This window comes from Tasmannia lanceolata, unplaced genomic scaffold, assembly GCF_043159265.1.
Source record: "Tasmannia lanceolata isolate RefF3 unplaced genomic scaffold, GAP_Taslan_0.1 ptg000006l, whole genome shotgun sequence".
Lineage (NCBI taxonomy): Eukaryota > Viridiplantae > Streptophyta > Magnoliopsida > Canellales > Winteraceae > Tasmannia > Tasmannia lanceolata.
In genome coordinates, this window is record NW_027518683.1 from 45204550 (window position 1) to 45228373 (window position 23824).

The 23824-nt window shown below is 38.5% G+C and overlaps 1 protein-coding gene and 1 pseudogene across 1 annotated transcript; one reads left to right on the top strand and one right to left on the bottom strand.

Moving 5' to 3' along the window:
- Positions 1-2572: 2572 nt before the first annotated feature.
- On the bottom strand, positions 2573-9506 carry LOC143879079 (uncharacterized). The gene is made up of 4 exons (XM_077381271.1): positions 9348-9506; positions 8261-8344; positions 2929-4518; positions 2573-2804 (listed from the first exon to the last, which is right to left on the bottom strand). The coding sequence occupies exons 1-4, from the start codon at positions 9504-9506 to the stop codon at positions 2796-2798; spliced, it is 1842 nt and encodes a 613-aa protein (XP_077237386.1). The 3' UTR covers positions 2573-2795.
- Positions 9507-9604: 98 nt separating this feature from the next.
- Positions 9605-23366, top strand: LOC143879080 (asparagine synthetase [glutamine-hydrolyzing] 1-like; annotated as a pseudogene).
- Positions 23367-23824: the final 458 nt, after the last annotated feature.

Sequence of the window (23824 nt, forward strand, 5' to 3'; positions counted from 1 at the left end):
CATAGAATGCAGCTCTGACGGAGGCACATGAATAAGATTCGCATAGACTTGGCATTTATGACATTTCTTCACGAATGCGAAACAATCTGTTTCCATTGTGGGCCAATAGAATCCAAGTCTAAGGATTTTCTTTGACAGCATCTTACCATTCATGTGAGGACCACAAACACCTTCATGTGTTTGCTCTATGAGCTCTGCAGCCTGATCTTCATCAACACACAGAAGCTGAATACTGTCAAATGACCTTCTGTACAACTCTTCACCACAAATGATGAAGTTGGCAGCGAACTTCTGAAGAGTTTTCCTCTCTTTGCTGGAAGCTTCAGGCGGATGCCCCTTGCCTGAAATAAAATTTCTGATATCTGTATACCATGGCTTTCCATCTGGACACCTGGCAGATATTTCAATGGCATTCACATGTGCTGGAGCCCATTGCAATCTTACAGCTAAAGGTTGAACCTCCATAGTAGCAGAAATGTCCAACATTGATGCCAGAGTAGCCAGAGCATCAGCAAAGTGATTCCTTGTCCTCGACAGATGAGTGAAGGTGACATTCCTGAACTTTTTTACCAGAGATTCGAGATAAGTGTGATATGAGATCAACCTCGCCTCTTTTGTCTTCCAATCCCCATTTATTTGACAAATGATCAGGATTGAATCTCCAAATACATCGATGTCTTGAATCCGCAAAGCTAATGCTGCCTCAAGTCCTGCGATACATGCTTCATATTCAGCCATGTTATTGGTGCACTCAAATTGCAACTTGATGGATAACGGAATGTACTCCTTCTTTGGAGATACCAAAACAGCCCCTATTCCTTGACCGTGATTATTGACAGCCCCGTCAAAATACATAAGCCACTTGGAACTCAGAGTCTCTTCTTCAATGTCCATGATCTCCTCATCAGGAAAATCAGCTTTCAGAAAAGCATTCTCCTCAACAGGAGCATCAGCCAACTGCTCAGCGATGACCCGTCCCTTAATTGATTTTTGAGTAACATAAGTGATGTCAAACTCAGACAATAATAGCAACCATCTGGCTGTTCTTCCAGTAAGAGCGGGTTTTTCGAACAAATACTTTAACGGATCCATCCGTGAGAGCAAAAATATCTTGTTCGACAGAAGATAATGTCTAAGCCTTTGAGTCGCCCAGACCAATGCTAAACACGTCTTTTCCAAGACAGTGTACTTGATTTCATATTCCAACATTTTCTTACTGATGTAGTAGATGGGCTTTTCTTTCTTAGACCCTGCCTCCTGCTGAGCAAGCATACAACCCATTGCTGTATCCGTGATGGACAAATACATCAACAACGGTTGACCAGGAGTGACTGGGGATAAGACAGGAGGCAAAGACAAACACTGCTTGACCTTTTCAAACGCTTCCTGACATTCTTCATTCCATTTCTTGGAGGAATTCTTTTTTAATAACTTGAAGATGGGTTCACACGTCATAGTTAAATGAGATATGAATCTCCTCAAATATTGCACTTTGCCCAGGAATCCACGAATCTGCTTTTCTGTCTTTGGTGGTTGCATTTCTTGAATTGCCTTGATCTTCTGAGGGTCCACTTCGATTCCTCTTTCACTGACCATGAATCCAAGCAACTTCCCTGACGTGACCCCAAATACACATTTATTAGGGTTCAAGCGAAGCTGAAACTTTCGGATTCGTTCGAAAAACTTTCTCAAAGCGATTGTATGCTCCGGCCGAGTTTTGCCTTTGACAATCATGTCATCTACATAGACCTCGACCTCCTTATGGATCATGTCATGAAGAAGAGTAGTCGCAGCCCTTTGATATGTGGCACCAGCATTCTTGAGACCAAATGGCATCACTCTGTAGCAATATGTCCCCCACTGAGTAATAAATGCCGTCTTCATCATATCCTCAGGCGCCATTTTGATTTGATTATACCCTGAGAATCCATCCATAAAGGATAAGAGTGCATGTCCAGCGGTATTGTCAACCAAGAGACCAATGTTCGGAAGCGGAAAATCATCTTTCGGACTGGCCTTATTCAAATCTCTGAAATCGACACACATCCTGACTTTCTCATCCTTCTTGGGTACCGGTACAATATTTGCAAGCCATTCAGGGTACTCAACTACTTCGATGAATTTCACTTCTAGTAGTTTCTTAACCTCATCATGAACTTTCAACTCCCATTCTGTTTTAAGTTTTCGAAGTTTTTGCTTCTTCGGCATGATGCCCGGGATTAAAGGTAATTTGTGTTGGACAATGTCCTCACTCAATCCTGGCATGTCGTCGTAAGACCAAGCAAAAACCTCCTTAAACTCCTTTAGCAAGGTGATTAATTCTTCGCGCTCCTCAGGAGATAAAATTTTGCCAATTCGTATTTCCCGAATTAAGGTTTCATCACCTATATTTACGGTCTCAATTTCCTCTTCAAGTGGTTTAGCTCGGTGACTCTCCTCTTGTTGAATCATATGTTTGATTTCAAGAGTAGTATCATCAGCTTCCTCTTTAGAGGGGGAGTCTTGATTGTTATTATTAGTTACTTGATCAAGTTCAGAAGCAGAATCAGCAGAAGAGACAAGTACAGGAATATAAGCAAAAGAGTCTTTTATTTCATCAGAATCAATGATTACATCAGATGACTCGCCCACATCAGGCGTTACAGACTCTAAAACAGGATGAAAAAATAAGTCGACATCAGTATCGACACAACTAGAAACATGTACAGCCAAAGAATCAATGAATACGCCCTCAGACTCGGACTCAACGCCACCAAGGACAGACTCGTCACCCATTCCAGAGGTAGACCCGACCTCTACAGTACCTGCATCAAAAGAAAAGTTAGAAATGACAGACTCTGGGACGGACTCAGAAACTGACACATACTTTGAAACAACTGACTCTTTTGAAGGGACTGGAATGTACTGAGGGATTACATGGGGTATAACCTGTGACGTCCAGTTATCCAGAGGTCCCTCGGCTGGGGTGATATAGTCCTGTGGGTTAACAAAGGGTGCGTCTCTCCCAATCATAGCAATGACTGGAGCCTCGGTCTGAAACAAAGAATTCAGGAGTTCTGGCTCAAAGTTCTCAACCCAGTCTGAGTCTGATTCCTCTGTTACAACTGACTCCGCAATCTGCTTACTGTAAAATTCTGCTGGCAGCTCATCTGCAAAGAAAATCTCAAGACCCGGCAGCTTGGTCCCATTCTCATCATACCATGGCTCTGAGAAACCATAATAAGGGCAATCAGCTCCCTCTTTTCGGAATCTACCATTCATGACTTTGCTGAAAGGTCCCATTGGAAACTCTAAGCCTCTGCGGCGACATTCTGCCCATTTAAACATGTAGGCTCTCATTTCCTGCACCTCCTTGCGAGTCGGCTTGTATCCCAACCCAAACAACCCATCAGATGCTTTCAACTCGGGCCGCTCAGTCGGACCCTGCATATTCTTTCCCAAACCTGCCCCTGGGAGATACCCAAATCGGCGCATCATCTTGACTACCCGAGTATTAGTGCTAGAGAGAAACATAATTTCTTCACTCATAGCTTCTTTCATGGTGATAGCCGAAACTTCCACTGAAAATCCTGTCAGACTGATATCTCTTGTGTTTTCAGTAACAAGCTCTTGACATATTTGTCCGACTTCTGGCTCAGGATCTCCCTTGACTGTGATCACCCGGTTGTTTCGAATGAATTTCAATTTTTGATGAAGTGTGGAAGGAATGACTCCAACCTTGTGCAGCCAAGGTCGACCAAGCAACAGACAAAAAGAAGTCTTGATATCCAACACCTGAAATTCAATGTCAAAGGTTTCTCCTCCAATGACAATCTCAGTAGCCAATGTTCCAATAACGTCCCTTCGGGTTCCATCATATGCCAGTATACCCTGCTCAGACGGAATGAAGTCTTCAGGCCCAAAACCCAGAGTAGTGGCAGTGCTCAAGGGACACACGTTCAACGCTGACCCATTGTCTACCAGTACTTCTGATACTTTCTTCTGGTTGCAAAGCAGGGTAATTTTGAGAGGACGCGTATGATCTCTTCCTTCAGAAGGCAAGTCCTCATCTGAAAAAGACAAGGCTTTTGAAGCCTTGGTCATGGCCACCAAACCAACCAGCTCGTCAGGAGTAATCTCAACTGATACCTGGGATGAGTTCAGCTCACGAAGCACAACCTGTCTATGTTTTGGGGATGCCATCAGTAAACCCCAGATAGAAACATTAGCTTGGGTTTTCTTAAGCTGATTCAGCAGGTTATCTTCTTCTTCATCAAGCCTCTGCTTCTGCTTCTGATTGTCAACCCCTCTTGCAACCTCAGCTGGATTATCAACTCTGAGCTCAGCTGGTTTGAAGACTCGTCCACCACGCGTGACGTGGCGGAGCTCATCACATTGATCAGTCAAGAGCAACAGATCTTCATCATCTATCTTAAGGATGTATGGGGTTTGCATCTCTTCTTCTTCATCATCACTCATTCTCAAGACATATAGAGCTTCGCTTTCTTTCTCTTCATCCTCACATTGCAGAACGTATGACTGGTTTGATGGTCCAGCCACATCAGGGTCATTCCAGGAAAAGAATCAGTATATAACAGTTATATGTTTGTGAACAACCATTTGGGCAGCACTTTAGGTAGCAAGCAATAAACCAATCAATGGACAGTAATTATATATAACAGTGGACAGCACTTTTATACAAAGTAATGGACAACAAGCAATGAACCAATCAATGTACAAAAGTTTTATATAACAATGTACAGCACTTTTATACAAAGTAATGGACAACAAGCAGTGAACCAATCGATGTACAGCAGTTTTATATAACAATGGACAACACTTTTACACAAAGTAATGGACAACAAGCAGTGAACCAATCAATGTACAGCAGTTTTATATAACAATGGACAGCACTTTTACACAAAGCAATGGGCAACAAGCAGTGAACCAATCAGTGTACAGCAGTTTTATATAACAATGGACAGCACTTTTACACAAAGCAATGAGCAACAAGCAGTGAATCAATCAATGTACAGCAGTTTTATATAACAATGGACAGCAGATATACACACTAAATTACAGCAGTTATGTGCTTAAAATTATACAATAAGGCATTCATTGATTATTTAAAATACACAATGTATTGGAAACATTATTCAGCTTTGCGTAATACAACCAAAATAACACAAGAGCACAATGAGACAAATATTCGATAATTAGAATGTACAACATAATGGGAACAGGTTCAGCTCAATATTAGATACCCTAAAAAAAATCAAACTATCATTCTAATCATTTTAGAAAATAGAACCTATGGGACAATTCCAAATGGGCTCATCTTGACAATAACTAGTCTTACACATCTATTAAATTTTGCAAGTGAGGACATATGCCTGTTGAAGTGGACTTTGTAATGAACATTGAACCATACCTTGTAATTTACACAATAGTTCAAAAAATCAAATTTTGCTTTTAATACATTCTATGGACAAAGCGTACTGATAAGATAAAATAAAGCATGTAAGTTATAAACATCTTAATAGAAATTCATTTTAAATTGCCAACCAAAACTAAAAGATGAAACCTGGATGAAAAACAGAATTAGGAGTAAGTTTCATTCTCTGTACAAATCCTAAAATATTATATTATTGCATGTACATAGCACCTGCTAATAGTGCCCTTATTATAAAAACCTACTAGAACATTATAATACAATATAAACATCAGTGCAAACATGCCAACCTCCAATTTTATATATAATCAATTCAACATGAATCCAAAGGTGCGTGCTGTCCACTAAATACATAGCATGCTTATAACCTTTTATAAAAAAAATTTTAAGAATAAGATAAGAAAACACGAAAATTTCTGAGGCTATACAACACACATCCACAAACTATTCACAACAGACTTAAAAACATAAGCCACAACATCTGAGATCTTTACAAATTTTCTCCTGGAGATACTTACAGATAACAGAAAAATGATAAGAGATAAAAAATCATTACTTGATAAAAAAAAAATCAAAATCAACACCCTGTTATTTTTTTTAATATGATTACCTAAATCAAATACTCTTGAAAAATCAAAATAAGTGATATAAATCATCTGAATCATACTCAAAAGGGGATTAAATTTAATAAAAATGAAAATCATGATACACAGAACATTCGATTGCTAATATTTTTTATTTTTTTTTTAAAAAAAAAAATATATGAATAAGAATTCTAAATTGTTAAAGAAACTCACTTGATTTGCTTCTGATTCGAGCACAAAATTACAGAAATTGAATTTTGACTTTGATTTCCGTAAATCTTATTTGATCTAAAAAATTGATCTGATTGAATTAGAGCAAATTAATTATAAGAATAATAAAATACCTGTAAAAGTAGAACGATTTTTTTTTCTTATCTGCTGAAAAGCAACAACACCTTATCTACAAATGCTTTGATCTTTGTTGAAGCTAAAAGCTTGGATCTGAAGTGAGATTTGTCTTCCTCCTTTATAAATCGGAGCTTCTGGATAAGCAGATCGGAGCTAGGCCGAAAAAAAAAAAAAAAGAATTCCGATCGGAAAATGACCGGAACTTTGCCGGATCTACCGGAGAAGATGATCGGAAAACACAGAGATCTATATTTTCTTTACAGATTTGAGGTTTTGTATGAACAGATCTACAGATTTGAGAGACAGATCAGATCTAATGGTAGATGAGATGGAATTCAATCAAGGAAGTGTAGCCGGAGAAGACGAAATTCATCAAAGCTCAAATCTGCTGTCTAATGGAGATCTGCCGGAGAAGGAGGTGCCGGAGAAAAGAAATTTCCGATCGAAAAAAAAAAAACTAATAAGCTAAGGTTCCGAACGAGAAATCAAAACCTACTTGAAGCTGAGATGGAGAAAATGTTCAGAAGTTGCAAATTCTGCCAGAGCTCCGGTGGATCTCGCCGGTGGGAGCTTGATCGGAGAAGAAGGAATCGATCGGAAAAGAAAAAAAAAAAGAAAAAGGGTTTGGGGATTTTGGGAATTTCTCTCTCTCTCTCTCTCTCTCTCTCTCTCTCTCTCTCTAATTTTCAAAAGATCTCATTAAAATGAGGCTTAAGCTGATATTTATAGGGAATTTGGGATAATGATATTGGCACTACCATTTGATATCTGCACAAATGTGCGACTCTAATACACTAATTCACCCCCCACGCTTGATAACTGCACAAACTCTGCTTGTCTTTTTCGAATTTTCTTGGTGGATTTTTCTGAAATTTTGCCGAGACAATTCTGAGATCCTAAGGTTTCTGAAAATGTATTCATGGATATTTGGGGTCTTTGTATAACTTGAATTTCTCCTAAAATACAAGGTTTTTAGGGAAAAATGAAAAATCTAGTGGGCCACCCCCTATTTACACTACACACCCCCTCTCAGCCTGCTTGCTGGGCAAACGAGCTCCGATCTCGATGAAATTTTGCAAAAGGGGGGAAAGAAGACCTTCATCTAGCCTAGGGTGAAGTTTGGGACCCTAATGCTGAGATTTGGTTGGGTTTTTGCTTAAACATGGGAGGCTCAAGGTACGGTCAAAATGGGGTGTCTACACTCATAAACATCCATCACAACCTCCATGCATTCGGTTCTTGCCATTCATTAGTAAACCACTCCAAGTGCATCCAGAATAAGAGAGAAATAGACCAGATACGTTTCACTAAGGATTCAATTAATTTTTTTGGTATCTAAAGGAATACACCACCAAAACTTCCATTGGCGACAATGTAGATCCACTCAAAAGTCAGTTCTAATGCACAGTGGCATAGGCATGGTTTTAAATTTTGGTTTTGGTATGTGTTTCGGCCCTTGCCGAAATTTCAGACTTGTAATTTATTGAGACATGGCTTTTTTGAAATCAAGACTTGTAATTTAATTACCGGCACCGCATCGAGAGGACATATATTTTCAAGAGACGTATTACGAGCCGTAATTGCATGATTCTGGTAAAGAGACTGTTGGATTAACCCGTACAGGTGTGGCTCTTTGGCTTAAAGTCATGGGTATGCTCCCCATTGATGCGAGTTCAAATCCCCCCGGGCTTACCAAATGGACAGTTCGAGACGAAATTTGGGACCATCATAATGATGCAAAAAACTGGCTTGAAAGCACCTTCTTCCGATGCCGTGCACATTTTCCGAACACGAATCCTTACCCATTATTATTGGTTAATTCCGTGGATTAGATGTCTCGACTTAGAAATGATAGAAAAGGAAAATAATATAAAACATCAACCCATGATCAATTTACCTGTGCAGGAAATATTGATTCACCTTTGCACTTCTTATCTTCCCATGTAATTGGATCTCTGTTAGATCCTCCGAAAATGGAAGCCTACAAAAACAACAGAGTTAAGTTAAGAAACGGGCTTAAGAACAGCAACAATCACTATAACTTAGGAAGGAATAGCTAGCACAAAAATGGTGTTAATCTGTCACATCAGAAGAATAATGAACAGGAAAGCAATCATTTCTTGTGATATTTATAACAAGTACCTCATAAAACAATTTAATCTCAATTTTTAAGAATAATCACCAATATATAAGTAGCATTTCCATAAGAAAAAGGTATATTTATTGTCTTCTCTTCGAAAATGAGGGGTCTAAAATACAGACAAAAGTCACTTAACCACTGACAAAAAACAGACATATTGAAAATTTCTCAATATCTTCAGAATATGCTAAAAATTGCTATTTATGTCTTGTTCTGAAGTGGCATATAGGAAATTATTGGGAAATTTCATATTTTTAAAACATCAGAACAAAAGAGCAAGTGGACATTTTCTTTATGGACTAAAATAGCCCTAAGTTTACAAGATATTACCTTCGAGTTAACTTTCAAGAACAGCAAAAATTATTTTCCTTAAACATCTTACTCCCTCTGGGAGTTTCATGTTCACATTTTTGTAAAAGGAACAGTGCAGTTGGAAATGCACGATGGAAATGAGGTGAAGCTGTGAACTGAAAAAAAAAAAAAAATGGCACCAAGGAACATAAATAATGCATGTGTAATTACATGGATCCTAAACTCTATTAAACCCTACATCACTCTAGATCTCAGACCTTATCAAATATGAAAAGAAATGCGGGATATCTCAAAAGAGAATTTTGCCCTCCTTAGACAGAGGTAGGCTACCAAAAAAAACCCACCCCTCCAAAACCCTCTTCCATTTCAAAGCAAAATAAAAAAGCCCCACCCACAAAACCCTCTTTGGCAGCCATGATTTGAGCCCAAACCCCAAGTTAGACAGGGGTAGTTTACCCAAAAGAAAAAACCCAGGAAAAAAATATCCCAACCCACCAAAACCCTATTTTGCAGATATGATGTGAAAAATTACCTTATCCAACAAGAGATTGATTCGAACGTGGGGAATCCTCTTCTTTAATGGCAGCTCCGTGCGATTTTCGTGAGGAATGAGAGTAGGAAGGGTTTTGGAACTATGGGGACGAAAATAAAGTAGGGGAAGACGACAAGATTCTTGCAGATGGAAACGCATGGCTGGGAAAGGAAAGGTCAAGATTACATGTGGTGGGATTTTTTACACTTGCCTTGATGGGCGAAATGACAAAAATGCCCAAGAAAATGGGACCGAACATGAAGATTTACAAAGCAAGGGTATGTAATTTCAGAAAAAGACGCAAATGAACTTTCATGCGTTTTCCCTTTTAGTAGTAAAGGATTGACACTATTTTTTCTAGGGAAATGACATCAGTACGACTATGTTTTAATAACGGCACTAACCAGCTTGTCTTGTGACTTTGTGGGAGCTTTTTGGGAACTGCAATTACCTTTGACAGCTCTTTAAATGCAAAAGGACAAGATGAGTTAGTGAAAATATCAAAGTACGGTTGTGCCGATATCATTTCCGTTTCTTCACTTTCTAATTAGTTGAAGATTATTATATGCACGGTTCTAGCTTGTCTTTTCTTTTTTAACTAGCGTGTGAGAGTTTTTTGGGAACTGTAATAAACTTTTGATAGCTCTTTAATTAACCTTTGGATAGCTCTTTAATTACGAAGAGACAAGATTGGTTACGGCAAATATCAAAACATGGTCGAATTGAGATCATTTCCCAATTTGCATAATGACACTATTTCTCCCTACGGAATTGTTAACAGCACAACATGTTTTAATAATGGCACAAAGCCGGCTTGTCTTTTCTATTTTAATTGGCTTGTGAGAGCTTTTTGGGGACTGCTATTACCTTTGACAGCTCTTTAAATGCAAAAAGACAAGATGAGTTAGTGAGAATATCAAAACATGTTTATGAAGATACGATTTCCCTATGGATTAAGCCTCTATAAATGAAAGTATGAAACCTTCATGATAGTTTGATGAGTCAGATTCTGGGACATGGCTTCTATATATTGAAATGTTATGTTCACCCCCGCTTCCAGCATTTTCACATCCACTTGTTTGTTCCAACAAAATTGACTTCGTTTTTTTTATTTCTAAAATCTCTAACAAATTATTTGGCAAGTGAATTGGGTTTATGCTAAAGAAACTGTAATCTATGATGTGGGGATCGAGTAAATAATATAATAACATAAGACTATGAATTTGATCTTTTATTTTTGTAAGGAAATCACATGAGTTGATGGAGATGGTTTGTTGTGGCAAATATGATTGAAGCACAGAGGGCCAGATTGGAGTGGGATCTACCAACATGGGGGCTTCATTTTAGCCCATCAATGGCTAGCGATCATCGATCCTGCTTCCGGAGATCAACCGCTCTTTAATGAGGACTAAGTCATCGTTGTGACGGTATTTGGAAATTAATTCTTTTTGCTTGTTAATGTTGACAATTGGGACATGTTATTGTTTCCTCATGGAAAAAATGCTTCAATTCCTCATGTAAATCTTCTCCCAACATAATCACAATTTTCTTCTTCTTTTCTGTATTTTCGATTGCTCGATAAATTGACTAAAGGACGATGATGCTTAAAATAGGTGAATGGAGAGATTTACAACCATGAAGAGCTTAGGAAACGCTCATCTAATCATGAATTCCGAACTGGTAGCGACTGCGATGTTATTGCCCATCTGGTGAGTGTTTCTGATTCCAAAGTTAGTGAATTTCTAGGACTTTAGTTATCTTGCCTGATCTCCACCTCACTACTTCAAAGTTTGAATTTTTTGAATTCAAATGTACAAGCCCAGTTGATGAATGATTAGATGAATTAATTCAATGTTTCAAACACAACAGTAGACTTTTTGGTTTTCATTTGGGCTTTGGAATTTTCTACTTTCTTCTTTGATTTCTAGGCCTTTTATTGTAAATAACTTTGAATTATGTTCTTACTCTAATAGAATGAAGAATATGGAGAAGATTTTGTGGACATGTTGGATGGGATGTTCTCATTCGTGTTGTTGGACCGAAAGGCCCGTTGGCTGGCCCACATTGGGAGGTAGAGATCCACGACGGGTTGATCAGGAAAACAAGGATCGTAATTCTCGTAGCACACATTCTGCCTTGAACACACGTTCTGGGATATGGCAATCCTGGTACCCATTACTGGAATGGAGATAGCTTGAGAGGACAAAGAGAAGAAAGATAAAAGATGAAAGATGTACAAGCCCAAAACCCACCCATGAATGAAGTTCATATTGTCAGTTTATATACCTAAGTATTTGTAGATAATAATTTAGCAGTGAAAAGGACAGCCCAGATCACACAAAGGGGTAACGACGATCAACACATATTCTGGGAGAATATCCCACTCATTACTATTTTGTATGCAATAAACAAACAAAGGGATATTTGATTTCATTGTTAGCAATCTCCAAAGGAATACAATGTGTGGTGTGCAGAATATGCTGAGGGACTAACACTGTTGTGAGCTGCCATAGTCTATAATTCCAAGCGGAGTACTCAAGGAGACAAATTAAACCTTTGTTTTAGACAAATTAAACCTTTGTTTTTTGTATTGGTTGATTGTTTACATCCCCCCGCATAAATTTGAGAAAGGGACAGCAACATCCCGTTGTTGTACCGGATAAGATGGAAGAAGTGACATGGATCGAGTCCCAAACATAATATATTGTATTGGATGGGTGGACCCCATCTTTAATTAGTCCAGACCATCCATTTACATCCGTATCTTGGATCGACTATGATAAAAAAAACTCCCTCTGGTCCAATTATCTTAACCATTCGATTAAATGTATTTAGGGGTGTAAATGGATATTCGAAAATTCGATTACCGTCCGCATCCGAATCCGTTTAAAGCGAATATTATCCGGATCCATTTCAAGCGGATATTATCCGAATCCGTTTATGAGATATCCGGCTCTTAGCAGATGCGAATCTGGTAAATGGTATACCCGATCCATTTAACATCCAAATCTAAGAAGTAAATCCTTTTTTATTTATTATTAATAATATCATTAATATTTATTTTTAGTAATGACACACTATCTTTTCTTTCTAAAAGAAAAGTGAATTTTCATTTTAGAAAAAAACAAAAACAAAAAGTGTTTTGGGTAGGAAATGAAGTAATCTCTCATTTTAAGGGCATTCTTGGAGTTTGACATGGCTTCTTTATGAGCAACAAATGTGGGTTGTAGGATGAAAGTGACAAATGGATGATGGTAATTGAAAGAAGATGTCATAGCTTCTAGAGAATTTTAAAGCAAAAAGGCCATCTAGGTCATTGATGGTAAATGGACGGCTCAGATCAATTTTCCAACTTAAAAGAGGGGACTTCTAAGGTTTGCAAGGAGAAGCAAGAGAAAGGAGAAAGGAGAAGGCTCGGACACCATCTTCGGCATTCCTTGGTTCTCCAACCCCACCAAAATCCACCGCCGCCCCGCTCCACCTTCTCGCAGCCACCTCCATCACCGCCAGTCACCTCCATCTCTAACCCAATCCCCATCTTCATCCCCATTTCTCTTCATCTTCCACAATCAGCACTCCCACTTCCCCTGTTCAAAATAGCCCAAACCCCATTCCATCATATACAAAAAAAAAAAAAAACCTAAAGACCACTACCAACACCATCATCCATCCTCTCTCTCTCTCTCTCTCTCTCTCTCTCTCTCTCTCTCTCTCTCTCTCTGCCTTTGTTTTAAAAGGAAGAAGAGGATCTCATATATTTTAGGGTTTGAGAGTTAATTTTGTGAAGAGAAGGTAGAGGTCTATTTTAGGGTTTGGAAAATTCATTCGTGAAGTAAGAAGGAGAACAAAGATAAAGTACTGCAATAAAATGTTCGAATTTACCGGATAAACGGATACGGATAATATCTGAATTCGAACAATATCCGATGGATACGAATTTGGTAATAGATATTAAATATCCATCAAATTCGAATCCGAATTCAAATTCGGATAGTGTATACTGTAATCGAATTCGGATATAGCCATATTCGTTTCGAATTCGATCCGTTTACACCCCTAAATGTATTTTAATAGTTCATTGTGCAAATTTTTTTTGTATGTAGCTTGTGGTTGCATTACCAAATCATGTTTCGCCGCATGGAAGATCCAAGGTGGGCACTTTTTTTCGCGGAGAACCAAGATGGGTGAGAAGTGGGGGCCACCAATCCACTACTGGTTCACCCTAGGCATGCAACATTAGATCATTCTTCGAAATTCAATAACTGGAAGGCGTAGGGCAAGATGCAATAAAAGTGAGGGTGAGCAAAAGTGTGCATGCATTGTGTCTAATTACTTTCGATGCTTCAAACAGCGATGAAGGTTTTAAATAAGCTACATTTTTAAAAAAAAGTAACAGAATTTTATTACCAATGATAAATCATTACCTAGGGACAAGATGTCCCCCACAGTAAATGATCCAAAATCACACATCCCCAATAATAAAAAAAATAGGAGACTACATAGTTAGATTCGTGACTCATTGAAAATAGTGAAAAGTACGGAATCTGGGCTGATGTTTAGAAAAATTATGGATTTCGGGCACGTTTTAAAACTAGAATGAAACACGGGCTAATCTTCAAAATCGGGTGGTCAAAGACCCTGATACCCTTCTGACATCGACAGAGTCCTCTTTCATTATTACCTATTAAATTGGCACGCTTCACAAGACTTCTTTTGGTTCGTTTGAATGTGTATTTGAACCGACAAAACCTTGGATTCATTTCTATCTTGGCCGTCGGAAATAACTAGAGATGGATATCAACTTCATTGTCGCCCGAGATGCGATCGGGATCACATCCCTCTACACTGGCTGGGGACTTGATGGTAATTAAGCTTCTATGTGGAGTGTTTTTTGTTTCCGAATCAAAATTCCAATTTTGACAAAGTTATTTCTCTCCTAACCTACTATGACTTGTGACTTGTGACTTGTGACTGTTAACACAAGAGCTAGGAACATAATTTTATTTCGTTTTTCTATTCTCCATTTCTTTACAGGTTCTATTTGGATTTCACCTGAAATGAAGGGACTGAATGATGATTGCGAACATTTTGAGAGCTTTCCTCCTGGTCACAAATATTCCAGTAAAGAAGGTGACAGAGTTATCCCTAAGGAGCTTTTTGAGCTTTTTGATTGTTTATTGAGCTCTGTTTTTTAACTGTTTCTTTGAAATGAACGCAAGTGGCTTTCGGAGATGGTATAACCACCCTTGGTATTCATAGGCCATTCCTTCAACTCCATACGATCCACTGGTTTTGAGAAAGGCCTTTGAAGATGTGAGCAACTTAAATTGCAATATGTTTTGAAAGATTTTCCACTGAGAAAACTCGAAATCAAATTCCAATATTGTATAAAAAAAAGTAGTTAGCTTCACATATTTAGAGATTCCTAGAGTGCCATAGTAAAAACATTGCATATTTTAATCTTGTTATGATAATAGAAGCCTAAATATAGAAGCCTACATAATAGAAATTCATGGTGTCCTTCCTACATATATCTCTTATATGCTTCCTTTCTAATGTGCAATGGTGTTTGCTTAGTGCATTCTTCAGTTTTCATGACTCATGTTACTAAAGAAATCAATTTTTCTTGCACATTTCACAGGCTGATGACTGATGTACCCTTTGGTGTGTTGCTCTCTGGGGGGGCTTGATTCATCATTAGTTGCCGCTGTTACAGCACTTCATTTGGCTGGGACCAGGGCTGCCAAGCAATCGGGAGCACAACTTCGTTCCTTTTGTGTTGGACTAGAGGTTAGTATAACATGCCTAGTTATACCTTTGCCCTAAGTAGAATTTCAACTAGGGATTTACTACAGATCCAATCTCCTCTGTTTATTACTCAGGGTTTACCTGATTTGAAGGCTGGGAAGGAGGTTGCAGATTATCTTGGGACCGTTCACCATGAATTTCACTTTGCTGTTCAGGTACTTGAACTAGATTTGTCTTCAAGTTGTATAAAATGGATTTCATATACATTTATTTTTTCCTTGAAGTTAAGAAATAAGGTTTTGTGGTTTCGGTAAAATGGCAGGATGGTATTGATGCCATTGAAGATGTTATCTACCACAATCAGGGCAAGCACACCCATGTTTCTTATGTCTCGCAAGATCAAGGCCTTAGGAGTAAAGATGGTTCTCTCTGGTGAAAGGTCCGATGAGATATTTGGAGGGTACTTGTATTTTCACAAGGCTCCTAACAAAGAAAAGTTCCATCATGAGACGTGTCGCAAGGTGCGTATCTGGTTCAACTCTGTGCTTTAGGTGGGGGGGAAAACAGAGAAGGGTGCTCTCTCTCTCTCTCTCTCTCTCTCTCTCTCTCTCTCTCTCTCTCTCACACACACACACACACACACACACACGTGGCCAGCTATGGGATTATCTTTGTCATTTGTATAGCATAAACATCCTCATCCTTAATAGCTATTTGTTTTAGGAAACACATTGTTGCATAATACTATTTATGCGAATGATTTGGAGAAAACAGTAATGATATTAATTAACGATCTTGGTATAACGACCTCTTTAATTAATTGACTGGCCTGTTGAACCTTTTCTTTTCATGAAAATTTGAACTCTTCTGTGTTGGTGGGATTTCCTAAAATATAGAAATACGTAGAGTTGTTTCAAGGCGCGTAATCGCTTTCCTTAAGACAAATTTCGCCCCCACCAGTTGTGTGCAAAGGGGATCCGCGAATTGCCTCCAAGATACAATGAAGCCTTGTAGGAATGTCCTACAAATGTTTGATGACACTTTGCACAAGTGGAATCAAACCCAAAACGCCTTTCAAGAACTTCAAGCCTTAGAGAAAAATATAAAAACTGCTTCTGCAGAAAACAGTCTTTTGTGTACTGTTTAATGAATAAAACAATTTGATAAAACAAGGGAGTAGGAGATTACTAGAGAGAGAAAGAAAAGTACAGCAATAACTGATTTTCAGTATATATAAAAGATAGATTTCTGCTCTTTTTATAGAGCATTAGATGTCTCTTCATTAAGGGAAACATCCGTTCAAAACATCCCTTGGATTTGTTTGAATAATGGTCATTCGATCACAACCTTTTGTGAATTTTGTGGTTTGGATCATCCACAAGGTGGCTCTTGTGTTTGAAAACATCCACGACTGTTGGGAACCAAAAGACATGAAGAATAGTTGAAAACCGAAAGTGAAAAGCCATGTCCATTTCTTCCCAACGGATAGTTTTTTGAACATCCGCGGTCGACCCGGGATATCGCGGTCGCTCGCCGGCATGCTTCTGTCCATTTTATTTTTTCCAATCCAAAGAACCACGATCGACCGGCTTCCCGCGGTCGCCCGCCCACACCTTTCTCGAAATTGTTCATACTTCTAGGTAACAATCCGCGGTCGCCCGGGATACCCCGGTCGACCGGCCCTGTCTGAAAATTGTTTTTCTAATTTAAATAAAACTTAAGAAAATTCTTTTAATTTTCTCAACATCATTTTGCAAAATCTCTAACAATCCCCCACCATTTTCAAAATGAAAATAATTTCTCATCAAGCTTGGAAACCTTATGCATAACTTAAGGTATCTCTCGATTTGAACCTTCTCTTAGTGTAAACACATCAAAGTTAGTCAGAATTGCATAGTAGACGTATCTTTGAACTAACTATTCAATTTGACTAACCGGACACATTTCCACACACAAGATTTTGTCTCTATAGGCTGTTTCTAAGAGCCAACACAAGTATTGGCCTTGTGTCTATATCTTGGTTTCATGAACGCTCTAGAGACTAGCCAAGTCTCATAGGAAGCGGCACCACTCACATAGGTAGACTTATCAAGAGTGTCCCTGTAACTACAACACTCCAACACCCTGTTATAAGCCTATTAAGAGCCCATTTGCTCATCCTAACCCTTTTAAACATTACAGGTACCAAGCACTTTACTTTGGGATGAAAATAATGAATATTATAGTGCTTGCAATCACTCCATATGATGTACTTGGACTCATTGAACTCAAGACTTGATGTTTATTCAAGCGTTGAGTCGAGGTTCCATCATTGGTGACTATTGGTTAATGGCTTTAACCCCATCCCTACTGATGTTTTACACATCATATCTCTTGCAAGAGCTTGAGTCAAAGGATCAGCCAAATTTTGGCTCGATCTCACATAATCAATAGTTACAACCCCATTGGTCAGTTACTCTCTTATAGTACTATGTCTAAGTCCTATATGTCTGGACTTACCATTATAAACATGATTATATGCCCTTGATAGTGTGGCCTGACTATCACAATGGATATAAATCGATGGCATTGGTTTAGGCCATAATGGAATTTCCAATGATGAATTCCTAAGCCATTCTGCCTCTTTACAACATGCAGTCAAAGCTGCCTCCATAGTAGAAGTAGTTATGCATGTTTGTTTCTTAGAAGCCTAGGAGATAGCTCCTCCACCAAGAATGAAAATCCACCCACTGGTTGATGTATGGTCTATCCGCTCAGTTATCCAACTGGCATCAGTGTACCCTTCTATCACTGTTGGATACCCACTATAACATAAGCCATAATCCATAGTCCTCTTTAAGTATTTAAATACTCTATATATTGCATTCCAATGTGCAAAACCAGGACTACTTGTAAACCTACTAAGTTTACCTACTGCAAATGCTATGTCTGGTCTATTACATGTCATAGTATACATGAGACTACCAATAGCACTAGCATATTCTAGTTGGAAAATGATCCTCCCATTATTAGGATATATCCTCCCACTAGGATCAATAGGTGTTGAAACAGGTGAACACTCAAAATGATTAAATCTTTTGAGTACCTTTTCTATGTAATGAGATTGGGTTAGAATCAAACCATTGTCATTCCTTATTATTCTTATTCCCAAGATTACATCTGTTTCACCCATGTCTTTCATATCAAAGTTTTGAGACAAAAAAGATTTAGTACTTTGAATATACTCTATATCTATACTAAATATTAACATGTCATCTACATATAGACATATTATAACACCTATATTACCTTCAAATTTGCTATAAATACATTTATCTGACTCATGTATTCTATAGCCATTTGACACTAAAACTTTATCAAATCTTTCATGCCATTGCTTAGGGGCTTGCTTAAGACCATACAAAGATTTGATTAGTTTACAAACTTTATGCTCTTGTCCTGACAAAATGAAACCTTCAGGTTGTTCCATGTATACTTCTTCATCTAATTCACCATTCAAGAATGCAGTTTTAACATCTATTTGGTGAATATGAAGTTTGTATATGGAAGCAAGAGCAATCAAGATCCTAATGGTAGTAATCCTAGCAACCGGTGCATAAGTGTCAAAGTAGTTAATACGGAGTTTTTGTGTAAACCCTTTGGCAACTAGTCTTGCCTTAAACTTTTGTTTAAATCAGAATTCACAAGCATTGCATTAACCATTTCAGTTAAGGTCCTATTTTTTCTTTCAGCCACTTCATTTTGTTGTGGAGTATAAGGGGCAGTTGTCTCATGAATAATACGCGCCTTGAAGTAACTCTACGTATTTCTATATTTTAGGAATCCCACCAACAATCTTAAGACAAATTTCGCCCCACCAGTTGTGTGCAAAGGGGATCTGCAAATTGCCTCCAAGATACAATGAAGCCTTGTAGGAATGTCCTACAAATGTTTGATGACACTTTGCACAAGTGGAATCAAACCCAAAACGTCTTTCAAGAACTTCAAGCCTTAGAGAAAAATACAAAAACTGTTTCTGCAGAAAACAGTCTTTTGTGTACTGTTTAATGAACAAAACAATTTGATAAAACAAGGGAGTAGGAAATTACTAGAGAGAGAAAGAAAAGTGCAGCAATAATTGATTTTCAGTATATATATATATATATATATATATATAAGACAGATTTCTGCTCTTTTTATAGAGCATTAGATGTCTCTTCATTAAGGGAAACATCCCTTCAAAACATCCTTTGGATTGGTTTGAATAATGGCCATTCGATCACAACCTTTTGTGAATTTTGTGGCTTGGATCATCCACAAGGTGTCTCTTGTGTTTGAAACATCCATGACTGTTGGGAACCAAAAGACATGAAGAATAGTTGAAAACCGAAAGTGAAAAGCCATGTCCATTTCTTCCCAACGGATAGTTTTTCGAACATCCGCGGTCACCCGTCGGCATGCTTCTGTCCATTTTACTTTTTTCGATCCAAAGAACCGCGGTCGACCGGCTTCCCGCGGTCGCCTGCCCACACCTTTCTGGAAATTGTTCATACTTCCAGGTACCAATCCGCGGTCGCCCGGGATACCCCGGTCGACCAGCCCTATCTGAAAATTGTTTTACTAATTTAAATAAAACTTAAGAAAATTCTTTTAAATTTCTCAACATCATTTTGCAAATCTCTAACATTCTGCTTCTATTAAAACTCGAGAATCATGAGTGTCTTACATTTTATATTGAGAGGGGATGAAAAGATGTTGGTGGTAGGTCTGAAAGAGAGGCCGACTGTCTAGGTCGAGTGTGGGCTTTAAGTGTAGGCCTGATTCTTGTAGCACCACATTTTTGACCCATGGAGAAATTGGGCCTGTTGTGCCTGACCAAACCCAAGGGAGAGAATTTGCAACCATAATTGGTGGAAGCATTGGGACCCGCACGTGTCCAACTATTGAACCCCACATCATTTCATGGAGGCTCTAATAATACGAGGCCCTACATATTCTCCCCTTTTCCTCTCCGAGCCACCCTTAAGTATTTATAAATACTCTTTTTATGCCAAAAGTGGTGGTCCAGGAATAAAAGGGGGCGAATATCAGATTTACCTACATATATGGGTGATATTTTAAATATCATGATACATAGGACAATATAGTATCTAGGACAATAGATCGTGATATTTAAAGCTCTAATATATCAAGATAGTTTAAAATACCGAAATTAAAACAGTGATATTTTGCAACCGTGGTCAATGGCCTCTGTAGTTAGTAGTTGGTTCCCATTGTTTCTACCAATGGGAGATGTTGGGTCAAAATAAAAAGATAAGAATATCTATTTTGTGACAAAATTCTCTCATTTCATTTTTAGATAATTAATTTGTGTAATGTTCTTGGTTAAAAATGTAGATGAAAATTGTTCCAAAATAAAGCTAAACACCTATTTATATGAATTCAAGTCTAAGTTTTTGAACTGCTTAGGTTTGATTTTCAACATCTAAGACGAATGACGCAGTTATTAGTGTTATTTTACTTTCAAAGGATAACAATATTAAGTAAAGAAAGATTTGGTATGAAAAGCATTGAAACTTCTAGTCCCACAATGCTGGGAAAGAGAAATGTATAAGAAGAAAAGACTGTAAATTTTGGGTCTTGTTACCTTCTCATTATTTAGGGAGAAGTTTTCATATGAAATACAGGTGTGACAACCCAAGAGGCGGGGGTGAATTGGTCAATTAGAAATTTTAGGCTTAATTAAGGAGAGATTAAAAATTAATCCATTTAATTAAGCACTAATTAGTCTAACCCTTGTTCAAATAGGCATGTTAATAAACTCTAGGGTTTAGACTTTCTAATCATGCACATTTAACTAACCCTTGTTCAAATAAATATTATAAATGCAATTAGGGTTTATACATTTAATTCAAGTGCATTTATTAACCCTTGTTCCATTAAAATAATAAACAAGTTAGGGTTAGAGATTACCAATCACCACATGTGCAAGCGAAGGAAAGGAAGAGAGAGAGAGAGACAATGAACACACGATTTATAGTGGTTCATTCTCAAGGGCCAAAGCGAAGCCCATCTGCACGAAGCCTTTGGCGTGAGGACAAACCCCCATATGCCATCTTTACATTTCTTAACGGGCCAAAGAGGAAACCCTCATCTTCATGATTCTTAACGGGCCGAAGAGAAGACCCTCGATGAAGAACAAAGAAAATAAAAACTCTCATACCTCTTGATAGGCGGATTACAACTTTATAAGCTCACAATCACTCCAAGAAAATACAAATGTAAAGCCCTATGGAGTGCCTCTTGAAAGAATGTGAAAATACAAGTTCAAAAAGGTTTTAGCTTTTGAATGGAAAGTTGAAGCTCAAAGAGAAATGGGATTTTTTGTTTCTCAAATGTTCAAAAGCTTATAGAGATAGGTTTTAATGATGTATATATAGTGTATTTGAAAATATGACCGTTTGGGGTAAAACTGTAAATAACTGGTTTGAAAAAGTCAAGCAGAAAACGCCCCAACGGCTAGTTTGCTCGACCGCGGCGGTCAACCTAGCCATCGCGGTCGCCCGCGCCTATCAGGCACCCTCTTATATTTTTAAATTTCTTACCGTTGCGGTCGACAGGCCCTATGGCGGTCGCCCGGCGAGGGCTACCTGTTTGCTCAAAAATTCGGCTTATAAACCTATCTCGGTCGACCGACTCACGGCGGTCGCCCGCCCAAACCCATGACAGAATGGTTCTGTTTAAACAGATCCCATTCTGCGGTCGCCCGACTTGACCCGGTCGACTAGCCCGATAATATTCGAGATGCCCTGGAATTCCAGGTTCCATCCCGCGGTCGACCGGCCTTGTGTAAAATTCCATTTTTAACTTTAAAGTTCAAGGGCTTTGGGCCATGGTCTTTGGGTGTGTGTATGATTTTGAAAGATGTAAAAAGTTAAGTATGAAAACCATTTGAAAACCTATTGAAAGTGCATTTTACAAGATATCAAGAGGACTCTAAATACATTCTAAAAATGATATCGTTGACTCTTCTTAGAATGTATTCGCTCCTTTGCACTTCCTTGGACTTCTTTGGCTTGAGTGAACATCTTCAACTTGATATGGCTCATGTGACTTCTCCTCCAATCTTCAATGCCTGTTGAATGGTACATGAGGTGTCACCATGGCATGTTCAACTCCAAGCTCCTTCTTCTTGACACTTGCTTAGGAACTTGTGGAATCTTCATGTTGAGCTCCTTGACTTGATCGTCTCCAAATGGTGATGATTCCAATGTAGGTGCAAGCTCTTTGTTCCTTTGCTTCTTGATCCACAAGCCTTGTGTTGTGAAGAGTTATGTAATGGCGATTATGACATGAAATTCTTGTATACAACACAACACCTCAATGCAACACATCAATCCATAAATGCTAATCAATTTAGTTTGCTAGCATCAAAATAAGAAGGTAAGGTGAATGATTAGACCAATAGGAACTCTTGGGCTTACATCATACCCATGTGAAGTCCTATGGCAAGCCTTGGGAGAACACAAAATTAAAATTAATTTTGTCGTGCTCGTCCATTAGCGCAACGGTAAGGTTGATCCAATGTGACCTAGTGGTCACGTACATCTAGCCCTCCCCAGACCCCACAATGATGGGAGCCTCGTGCACTAGGTCGCCTTATTTTGTCGCATTCGTCCACATTCGCATGGGTGCCTTTCTTTGTCGTGTTCGGGAAAGTTGTAACTGATCCCAGCATGCTGATGCTCCACCCTTAAGCTTGTAGGTTGCAAGCTTAACCTTCTTCTCATCATGAATCCCCATATAATAAAAAAATCGCTGGACCTCTGCCAACCAATCTAGGAAATATTCAATATGAAGATGACCGTTTGAAGTGGGAAGGTCGATCTTCATACAAAAATCCCAAGAATCCCGATCTCCACCGTACGATAACCTCTAACGATGTCCGGTCTACAAAAACTCGTTCGTCATATTCACCATTCTCCCTGGATTCCTCCTCATAGGCCATAGGTCTATCCATAGCAGGAAAATGACCAGGAAAGTGCTCTAGAAAGACTGCTCGCGAGCCCCTTCATCGGTACAAGGTGTGTAATTGTTGCGATCCCGATTGGGTTCCACCTTGAGTCTACCAATTGCTGCCTCTTAACGTTACAACACTCATTGATTTTCATGTAGGAACTCAAGAAACTCAGCCCTCATAAGGACTTCTCCATGATTAGCATCGTTTGTGGTTGTTCTCTCCGTCTCGAGTTGCCATCAGTCCAGGTCAATCAAGGCTCTGATACCAACTAGCGTAGCGGAGCAAATGGAAAATTGTAGACGAAGCGCAGAATTTGCAAACCCTAGAATCCACTCGGGAAGAAGAAGAACAAGGGAGACCATGAGAGATAACGAAAAATATCTTGTAATTGCAATGATGGAATGAATGCCTCTCACGTTCTCACATTACATATTAGCTCTATTGACATAAAGCAGCTAACCAGATAAGGAAAATCATCCTATTGACTTTAAGAAACTAATAAATTAAGAAACCATTAAAATAGGAAAACAAATCCTACTGACATAGTAACTAAGATAATAAGGAAAAATACTCCTACTCTTATGCCAAAAAATAAGGAAATAAATCAAAGGTCGCTATTGACTGTCAAAGCTTGCTATTCATGCTACTTTGTTTCCTTCCATTTCTTGACATGCTACGTCAATTAGTATCTCATCTTAATTGAAACTCTAATCTAAAAATAGGATATTTT

Bases quoted from the DNA above. Each gene is read 5' to 3' on its own strand.
- LOC143879079 (XM_077381271.1), bottom strand. From the start codon at position 9,506: ATGCGTTTCCATCTGCAAGAATCTTGTCGTCTTCCCCTACTTTATTTT. The intron at 8,345-9,347 runs GTAATTTTTCAC...TTGTTTTTGTAG, and splicing joins TCAATCTCTTGTTGGATAAG to GCTTCCATTTTCGGAGGATC. The intron at 4,519-8,260 runs GTAAATTGATCA...CCATCAAACCAG, and splicing joins AATCAATATTTCCTGCACAG to TCATACGTTCTGCAATGTGA.